General features: G+C 36.5%; 1 protein-coding gene across 1 annotated transcript; it reads right to left on the bottom strand.

Moving 5' to 3' along the window:
- Positions 1 to 4270: 4270 nt before the first annotated feature.
- On the bottom strand, positions 4271 to 10703 carry LOC127198002 (olfactory receptor 143-like). Its single transcript, XM_051155808.1, has 2 exons — positions 10692 to 10703; positions 4271 to 5206 (listed from the first exon to the last, which is right to left on the bottom strand). The coding sequence occupies exons 1-2, from the start codon at positions 10701 to 10703 to the stop codon at positions 4271 to 4273; spliced, it is 948 nt and encodes a 315-aa protein (XP_051011765.1).
- Positions 10704 to 11218: the final 515 nt, after the last annotated feature.

Genomic DNA, 11218 nt, shown 5'->3' with positions numbered 1-11218 from the left:
CTCCAGTCTCTCCAAGACATTTAACATGAAAGGGTATTGAATTTTGTCAAATGCTTTTTCAACATATAAAGACATAATCATATGGACCTCCAAGCCCTGATCAGAGGTAGTCAAAGGCAGCACAGTCTCCTTGTGGGTCCCATAATGTGGGCAGTAGAGGTGACCTCTGACATGGACTCTGGTGCCCACTCATTGATCACTTCTCTCTGACAGGGTGGCCTTGCCAGGCCACAGAGGAAGAGGATGCTGGCATTCTAGATGAGACTTGAGGAGCTGGGTCAGATGATAGGGGAGGAAGAATCTCCCTTTCTGAGGACTAGGGGATGGGGAGGGGCTGAGGGAGGGAGGGTAGAACTGGGACAAGATGAGGGAGAGGGCTACAATCAGGATGTAAGTGAATGAATTAAAATTTTAAAAATTTGAAAAAGGCCCAAACATGAACAAAGATTTCTTAAACAGATTTCAGCAGCTCAAGAAACAATAAAAAAAAATCGATTTTCATGGAATTTAAAAAGTTTCAGCACATGAAAGTAGTTATTATTCGAGTGAAAAGTTAGCCCAAATAATAGAATAAAAATTTTAGTATCTATATTTTAGGATCAATATCTAGAATATACAAAAATAAAAAGCACGGCACCTGAAACCAAACAAAACAATCAGTGACAAGGATAAGAAAATGTACACACATCTGTCAAATAACAAAGCAAAAGTAACAGGCAACCCTTTAAAAATGTTCAAAATTACTCATCATCAAAGAAGAGTGCAAAGTACAGTGAGATTCCATTTCAACCCCTTCAGAATGGCAGCCACCAACAAAACAAATGAACAGCAATGCTGAGGAGATTAGATTAAAAGGAACTTTTTTATACGGCTGTTGAGAAAGTAAACTCATCCAGATACCGTAAAAGTCAGCATACAGATTTCTCAAGAGTGGATAAAGAAACTGTGGTACATATACACTATGGAATACTACTCAGCTATTAAAACCAAGGAATTCCCGAAATTTGTGGATAAATGGATTGAGCTAGAAATGATCATAATGAGTGAGTTAACCCAGAAGCAGAAAGAATCAAATGGTATATACTCACTTATATCTGCATACTAGCCCAAGGGGCATGTCCCACGAAAGCCCTCACTTACCAGGAAACTGGGACAGAGGGGAGGACATCCTATTGGGACTCTAAATGAGAGACGCATGGGAGAATAGCAAAGTAGAGGGATCCAGAGGGTCCTAGAAATCTACAAGTAGAACAATATGATAGGCAGATTTGGGCCCAGGGGTCCCGCTCAAACTAAGGCACCAGCCAAGGACAATACAGGAGGTAAACTTTAAACCCCTCCCCAGATCTAGCCAATGGTCAGAATATTCTCCACAGTTGAGTGGAGAGTGTGATACGACTTTCTCACGTACTCTGGTGCCTCACATTTGACCATGTCCCCTGGAGGGGGAGACCTGGTGGCACTCAGAGGAAGGACAGCAGGTAGCCAAGAAGAGACTTGATACCCTATGAGAATATACAGGGGGAGGTAATCCCCCTCAGGAACAGTCATAGGGGAGGGGAATAATGGGAAAATGGAGGGGGGGAGGAATGGGAGGATACAAGGGATGGGATAAACATTGAGATGTAACAAGAATAAATTAATAAAAAAAAAAGAAAAAAATACCTTAAAAAATTTATCTTTTAGTATTAGGGAAATAAATCAGTAATGAAGATGTACAAGGTTGTGAATATTCTATGTTTTGATTGTGATGTTTTACATAACTCGATCTTCTTGGCTAAACTTCTTGATCTGAAGAAATTTTAATATAAAAATTGTGCCTCCACTTGCAAGTAATATTTAATAAAAGCTTTATATCATTAAAAAAAAGACACTAGACATAAATCTACCATATGTCGTAGCTCTATCACTTTTCAGGATTCATCCTAAACCTCAAGTCTATGCTTTACAGAGACACTATTTAAATTAGCCGTATAATGGAAGAGACCTCGGTGTCAAACAACCAAAGAATGGGTAAAGATGAAGTTTATATACACAGTGAAGTTTTTCAGCCATAAAAATGATTAAAGTCGTGTCATTCGTACTAAACTGGAATACATCTCATGGTGATTTTTCCTAAGTAAATAAGTAAGTATCAGTAGCATACACATCATATATTTTCTCTCCTTTGTAGCCCATAGATTATATTGATAAATAAAAATGTGCATTACCAACGGCAGTGTTGCACAATGTAAATTGTTATTTGTTTATAATATTAAAATTATTCTTCTTTCCAAATAAAGATTATAGCATCTAGCAGGCTTCTTAAAATGTGTATTTTATTATGGTAATAGTAACAAGACACATCCTGATAACACAACCAAACTCCTATACCACATCATCCCAGAAAAACCACACTATTACAATGAACAAGAAAAGATGTTATTATGTAGCTTACCTTGTGTGCACAACTTTAATATGAGACTTCAGTCATAATATGTGTACTTTTTTAATTTGGACATCTAAGACTGATAGATAAGTTCTTTGCTATAACATATTGGCTGGGTTCATATTTCCATAGACTTCTCAATATTTGGATCATTTTGAAATAATTATCTGGAAATCTCACTGTTACTTTGAAACTCACTTTTTTCTCCATATCTTCATCATATATATATATATATATATATATATATATATATATATATATATAGTGAATACAGCATTAACTTCTGCATTATTATCAGTGTGGACTTCAAAGCTCACATAGATTTTTTAAATAATGAACTTTATTATTAAAATGATAGAATTATATAACTATTTGCTCTGGAAGACAGATAGAAATGAGAGAGAAATAAATGGTAATATATATGTAGGGAAAGAAAATGGAGATAGATAGATAGATAGATAGATAGATAGATAGATAGATGATAGATTAAAAAGGGAAGATTAGTCTTGATCTTGTGAATCAAGCTCATAAACAACAGCATGCATGGACTACATTATAAGCCTTAAGCCTAGTTGTGGTTTGATTATTCAGAAAGCATTTTTTAAATAAGAATATCCACGTGACAGTGGAAATGTACTAGACGTTATAATGGCAGTATAATCTGACCAAGAATGAACAAAATATTTTTAATTACAGATATATTCTATATATCAAAAACAAAAATAGCAATTTCAATTCTATTCCCGAGAAATATCAAAATGTCTATCTGTTGTCTTAATTGTGGTGTCTAAGAAACTTAGGGAGAGAAGTATCTGTAATATATGTTCACTTAACCATAAAAACACTAATTTAAATAAATTGCATAATTCCATAAAAATATCGAAAGTAGAAGCCTTGAACACAAAATCCTGGAAACTTCTTAAAGGTTTTCTAATGTAAGTCCCACCTCCTTCAAGTAATATGTACAGTAGTAAGGTGGATGGACTTTGCAGCAAAATGCCTTCCTTATATTCTAATCAAATATCAGATCTACCACTAAGCAATTGTATATAACCTGAACAAATACATGAACCTCTTTCTGACTCAGTTTGTTTTTATTTCAAAATAAAAGTGGTGATAGTAGCATCATGTATTTTTTTAAAAAGTATTTAATATAGTATCCAGCCACAATAACTCAATAGATACTGGCATTACTGTGAGCAATAACAATGTATATTAAATGTATTTTATTTATTCAGTAAGGGTCCAATTTTTACTGCAAGTAATTTTCTTTATATGATTCTTACATATATACCAATAATACAAGATTTAAAAAATCAATAAAGGTAACACAGATATTTAAAAAGAAATTCATAGTGAAGTAACATGAAAAATTATTGAAACCTTGACAATTATATCACCCCTTATCTATGTTACTGAATACATAGAAAATATAACTATCAAGTAAGTAAATGCATATACAAAATTACAATAAAAATTAACAACGAAATCAGTTTGAGATTAAAAAATACAAGTTGATAGATATTCTTAGAAAGAAAAGACATACAATAAAAAATAATAGGTAATGTTGTCCGTAAAGAAAATAAGCTAACAGAGCAGGATCATAAGCTGATATAGGCAGTGGGCACGATATCGGATACAAGGAGTGGTCACATGCATGTCCCATTGCATACCGGAAGGCAAACGATACTGTGGAAAACTGGATGTTACTGTAGAAACATGAGAAGAAAAAAATAAATAAATAAAAGATAGGTAATCAGAAAGACCAAAAAAAAAAAAAATGATAAGGAAACAGTAGGCAAATAAAAACAGATCAAGCTAGGAAAAACAACAGTGGATAGGTCAGCTAGTGACTCTCTTCAGGGTTTTCTTCACAGCAAGCTTGACATCCTTGTTCCTGAGGCTGTAAATGAGAGGATTCAGCATGGGCACCAAAAATGTATAAAACATTGAGAAAAATTTCCCCTGGCCCACAGTCTCAGCAGATGATGGCTTGACATAAGCAAGCAGGCCAGATCCATAGAAGAAACTAACAGTTATGATGTGAGACCCACAAGTGCCCAAGGCTTTGGACCAAGCCTTACCTGATGACATATGAATGATATTGTAAAGGATCATAGCATATGAGATTAGGATAATGAGGCAACATAAAATGATAGCTGTGCCTACCACAACAGAGCTCACAAGTTCATTGACATAGGTGCTACTGCAGGAGAGCTGGAGGAGAGGGAAGAGGTCACACATGTAGTGGTTGATGATGTTAGAATCACAAAAGCTGAGCCTGATCATACACCCGGTGTGAGCCATGGCACTAACAAAACCCATCAAGTAAGAACCAAACATAAGCATAAAACATATCCCAGGTGACATAACGAGCCTGTACATTAGTGGCTTACAGATGGCCACATAGCGATCATAGGCCATGGCTGTCAGCACATAACTCTCAGAGTTCACAAAAAAGCAGAAGAAGAATAGCTGAGTCATGCATCCTCTGAAGGAGATGGTGTTCCTCTCTAAAACAAAACTCATCAGCATTTTGGGGGTAAAGACCATTGAATAACAGAAATCAATGAAGGACAGGTTGAAAATAAAAAAGTACATGGGAGTGTGAAGGTTTGAATTCAGGAAAATGAGATTCATTAAGCCCAAGTTTCCCATCACAGTGGCTGTGTAGTTTAACAAGAAGAGGGCAAACAAGGGCAGCTGGAGCTCAGGTTGGTCTGTCAGTCCCATAAGAATGAACTCAGACACTGAAGAGTCGTTTTTTACAGTCATTTGCTTCATGTGTGGCATCTGTAAGAAGTACAGAGATCGACTCTAGACAGCGGTCCATCTTTCACTCCAAGCAGAAAGCTTGATTTATTTGTTTCCAAGCTTTCATGAAGAGAACATACAGCTGGACCACTAAAGAGTACAAACTGCTCAAGTTGATGCTGATATAGTCCCTATTTCCTTCTCCTACACCCATGATATGTGTCCCAAAAGGAAGATGTAAAACAACCTTCAGTGACTCATAATATAATTTATTCCCTTCCCCCTAGTCTTCACTAATAATTCGGGTAGAAAAGAACAATTCATAAGGAGTTTGTTATAAAACAATCATTTATAAGACTCTGATCTCAAGTGAAATTGTCAAGACAAAAATTCAGTACTCACCTTTGGTCGTGCAGAAACTTTCTTGCTTTGGGAACTCTTAGTACCTTTCTTCTCACTGGTCTAAGAGAGCAAAAGCTACTGGTAATGAAGTGGGTAGTTGCCACCAGTACAGATAATGAGCAACTTGCTAGGAGAGGTTAATTGCAGGAAATGCGATTTCTGTAGAAGGTTCTTTCCACATACTCAAAATAAAAGAGCAATTTTACATGAGTCTCCAAAACACTACCTCACTCAAATGAGACTATGAAGGTTAAGGCTTTTGGAGAAAAATGTTATAAGTACAGAAAAGTATTCTCTCCTTTATATTCTTCCTGTGGGGCATGCCCCTTGATGGTAAAAATTACTGAGTTTATGTTTACATCAAATGCTATAAAGCTAAGGTTGGATCTTTGGAGATTCAAAGTCCTATTCAGTTTGTAATTTCCCACCAGGGAGTATCTAGTTCCCAGAGCAGCGTTGTTAGTGGTCCCCTTTGTCGTTCTCATTATACTCCTCACAATTCTACAAAGGAATATTCAAAGAATCACTCACTTGCCATTTGTAGTTTTCCTATGATCATTGTTGATGGCAGTAATAAACATCAGACCAGAGACTTAAAACTCTACTAGATAGATAGATAGATAGATAGATAGATAGATAGATAGATAGATAGATAATAGATGATAAGGTACAGATAATTGAAAGAGTGGAAATAGGCACTCAAGAAGTATCAATTTATATATGTCTTTTCACCTTTTGACAGAATAGGTGTATACTTTAATGGCCCTTTTTATATATAGTTATATTTGCATATACTTAAAAGTATATCTTGTGTACTCTTAATAAATACATAGACACCTTAAATGGGATTTGGGGAAAAATGATGTGAGTTTTAGATCAACATTTAGATTACTTTATGTGGTTTTTTTTTTTTTTTTTACCCTTCTTCTTCCATCCACTCTTTCAATCTCCTAACACTAGATAGGAAAGAAAGGACAGAGGAGAGTGAGAAAAAAAATACCTGGTTAAAGGGATAAAGTCAGGGGCAGCAAAGGGGTGATGCTATCATCAGACTGCTTCCTGCTGATTGGGCGCGTTGAGTTCCTTGAGGCAAGTTTGTTCTTCACCATCAGGAGAGCTAATTTCTTCTTCCTGTCTCTTGCACATAACCGCAGCAACCAGCAGCAGTCAACAGCAGCCCATCAACAACTAACAACCTGCCTCCATGGGCCTTAGCATTTATATACCTCTGAAAAGTCCACAGAATTCCCAACAGCACATACTTTCAGAAACTGCAACTGGCAAAACTATGCCCATGCTTAAGCATAAGAGAAAATACATTCAGTTGCTGTGGACAATCTGAAACAGCCCCATACCCCACATCTGAGATAAAAAACAAAACATAGTCCCATAATATTTCTGGTTTTTTTTTTAAGAAACCAAAATTCTCACTGCAGTGGTCGAGTTTGTGTTTAGAGTGCAAAAGACTGTGGGAACCGTCCATGTATTTTATACTTATAGATACTGTATGTTACCCTACCTCACCATATAACTGAGAAACATGTATGGCAAAACATGTAACTGAAGAAACTCAGGAGCAGGAAGATTCATTTCATCTTAGAATGTTATGGTATTTCCGTCTGTCTTTGCAAGGAAACCACAACACTAGAAGAAACATTTGACTATAGCAGCAGGAAAATCCTGAAATCACATCCTACATTGTGTTGACCAAATAAATATACAAAGAGCTTGGGCCAGAATTTCAAGTAGATACAACTGCCAAGCTTCCCATGGTAACCTACTTTTTCTTGTCTCTTGTAGTGAGACCACAGTCACTAAATATAATAAAAACAGCTTAGGGCCGGGCAGTCAAGCACATGAGCTTTTAGAGGCCATTTTACATTCACAGGATAATATTTTTTACCTATACTTCAATAGACATCTATCCACAACTGCTAGGTTGTTGCTGTATGTCTATTTTTCATTAATATTAATTTCAAATGTTTGCTGCTCTTACATACAAAGCAACAGGATTGCACATATTAATTTTGTACTTTATTAGTTTTTAGTCATTTGGTTACAAGGGTTGTCTTTGATAGTTGTTATTGGTTTATTAAATTTTTCAATAGGCTTTCAAATTGGAAAAAAAGGAAGCATTATAGCATTCTTCCTGAACTGTCTATGTAGTAAATGTGTAAAATTATTTTCCAACACGGCAGTGTGGCTTCTTTTTTTTTAATTAATTAAACATTTTTTTATTTTTTACATGTACATTTATATTATTACACATTCATACAATAAACGACCTATAGCAAGAAGAACCATGATATAATCAGAAGTTATATAAATGTTACATTCTTAGTTGTTTGGATATTTGTATTTGACAGCCTTGAAGAAAACATCTTTCCTATCTTTGTGCATCTAAAATTCTCCACATAAATCAATCTCCATCACATCTTGTCATTAACAACTTAAAGCATCAATCTAGACCTAAAAATATCCTAACCCCTAAACAACCAAGCTTCTTTGTAAAACTAAGCTACCTATCAGCAGAAAAAAAAAACAAAACAAACTTAGAATTGGCAAGAAGAGCGTATGAAAAACAGCTGAGTTGTGCATTCTGTAAAAGAAATCATGTTCTTCCCTAAGACAAAACTTATTATTGTTTTAGTAGTCAAGAAAAATGAATAACAACCAATCACTGAAAGTCAAACTTAGGAGAAAAAAGTACATATGAGTCTGAAGGTTTGAATTCAAGAAAATGAGACTCATTAAACTCAATTTTCCCACCGCAGTAGTCCCATAGTTCACCAGAAACAGGACAAACAAGGACAACTAAAGGTAAGGTTGGTCTACTAATCCGGTGAGAATGAACTCAGTCACAGAATACTCCTCCTCTATAGCCCTTTGTGTCATCACAGATCTGTAGAAACAGCAGTCAAGGTCACATAGGCAAAGAACTCTGTCACTAATGCCAGAAGGACAGCTAGAGGCGGTTGTTACAAGCTCATGTTTGTCTGAAGCCACTCCACAAAGTACTCAAAGAATACTGAGAAATTCCCATTTCCGGGAAGTTTGTATTTATTCTCCTCTGAGAAGGCCCTGATACAACTCCTAGAGTCTTTAAACAACATTTCCTCCCTTCTCTTCAGTCTTCATTGAAGATTAGGGATGGAAAGAGAAATAAACAAGCTCTGTCTCTTGAAACAATGATTTACGTAGCTTTGAGTTTGAAGGAATGTTATGAAGTCAGAGATAATCGATGAGATGCTCATCTCTGTTCCCTGAACACGTCACTGTTATTGAACCCTACAGGTCCTTTCACTCCAACGTCCTAAGGGATTTAAGTTTCAGATGATGAAGAGGTGTTAGTTCTAAGTACAACTCTGGCTCAGACCTCCTAAAATGTCTATGTTGGGGATATGACATGATTTCAAATTGAGATTTCTCTAAAAAGTGCTATTTATTTGCATACACAAAAATAATCTCATTTGTGCATCCAATACATCATTTAACTTAAATGAGCCTCTATAACCTAGCATTCTGGGTAAACATATTAGAAGTATAGAAAATTATGCTCCCCTTGATGACCCTTCCTAGGCTAAGTAAATCCCTTAACGGTGAAAATAAAGAACAGTGTTTACATCGTCTATCATGGATATAAACACTCTGTCTTTTCAGACTCAAAGTAGTAGTTAATTTTTTTTAATTTCCCTCCAGGAATACCTAATTCCCTGAGCAGAGTATTGAGTTGTTCCCTTCAGAATTCTACTATGATCCACATCACCACCTACACAACAGTAGTGGCCAATAAATTTTCTCTAAACATCGTAACATTTTCTATGGTCACTGTCTTAGTTAGGATTTCTGTTGCTGTGAAGAGACACCATGACCACAGCAACTCTTACAAAGGAAAATGTTTAATCATGGATGGCTTAAAATTCAGAGAGGTTTAGTCCATTATTATTATAGCAGGAAACATGACAGTATGTAGGCAGACATGGTTATGAAAAAGGAACTAAGAGTTCTATATCAGGGTTGGCAGACAGCAGGAAGAGAATTGGTTTGAGCTTCTGAGACATCAAAGCCTACCTCCTGGTCATGGGCCTTCTCCAACAAAGCCACACCTACTCCAATGCCACACCTGTTATTAGTGCCACTTCCTACGGACCTATGGGGGCCTTTTCCATTCACATCACCACAGGCAGTATTCAGGCTTACAAAATGATGTGCCAAAAAACAAAAAGGCCCTTTTGCTTTAAAGTTTTCTGCCAATTATCTGTCTACTATCAAGTTACTATCTAATAGTGAATAAATAGATCTCCATTCCAGAAGGGGTCCTGGCATGTACTCAGTAATAATGAGTACAACACAGGGCAGGGTGGCAAGGAGAATCAGAGTAGACAAGCTAACTGCCTTTCTTAATTCAAGCTGGTAATTAGATTCTATCTTTCCGTTCAAGCACCTTTCTAGATAGCTTTTTAGTCTCTCTCAGTCCTACACGTAACATGGGACTGTCTTCTGTTTGAAAAGAACAAGTTTATTCTAAGTACTATCATTTTATTTTAAGACTCTATTTAACCATAGAGATAAAGGGTCTAGAGCATCTCAATGCTTTCCCCATCCTTCTGAAAGCACCCCCTACCCTAGATTCTCCCTAGTTACAGAAAAAATCTGCATTGGCCTATAAAGTTAAGAATTGCTGCATAGACAAAACTCAAATCCAAGTGGATTAAAGACCTCAACATAAAACCAGAGACACTAAGCCACTTAGAAGAAAAAGTGGGAAAGAGCCTGGAACATATTGGCACAGGAGACAACTTCCTGAACAGAACACCAACAGCCCAGGCCTAATGTCAACCATAATAAATGGGACCTCATGAGGCTGAGAAGCTTCTGTAAGGCAGGAGACACTGTCAAGAGAACAAGCGACAGCCTACAGACTGGGAAAAATCTTCACCAACCCTACATCTGACAAAGGTCTAATATCCAAAATATATAAAGAACTCAAGAAATTAAACACCACCAAACCAAATAACCCAATTGAGAAATGGGGCTTGGAACTAAACAGAGAATTCTCAACAGAGGAATATCAAATGGCTGAGAAACACTTAAAGAAATGCTCAACCTCCTTAGTCATCAGGGAAATGCAAATCAAAACAACTCTGAGATTCCATCTTACACCCATCAGAATGGCTAAGATCAAAAACTCAAGTGACACCACATGCTGGCGAGTATGTGGGGAGAGAGGAACACTCCTTCATTGCTGGTGGGAATGCAAACTAGTACAGCCACTTTGGAAATCTATCTGGTGCTATCTCAGAAAAATGGGAATAGGGCTTCCTCAAGACCCAGCTATTCCACTCCTTGGAATATACCCAGAAGATGCTCCAGCACACAACAAGAAACTTTGCTCAACCATGTTCATAGCAGCCTTATTCATAATAGCCAGAACATGGAAACAGCCTAAGTGTCCCTCAGTAGAAGAGTGGATAAGAAACTGTGGTACATATACACTATGGAATACTATTCAGCTAATAAAACAAGGAATTCCCGAAATTTGTGGATAAATGGATTGAGCTAGAAATGATCATAATGAGTGAGTTAACCCAGAAGCAGAAAGAATCAAATGGTATATACTCACTTATATCTGCA

This window comes from Acomys russatus, chromosome 14 (assembly GCF_903995435.1).
Source record: "Acomys russatus chromosome 14, mAcoRus1.1, whole genome shotgun sequence".
Lineage (NCBI taxonomy): Eukaryota > Metazoa > Chordata > Mammalia > Rodentia > Muridae > Acomys > Acomys russatus.
The sequence above is the reverse complement of the archived record's forward strand: the minus strand, read 5'-3'. Positions and strand labels throughout refer to the sequence as shown.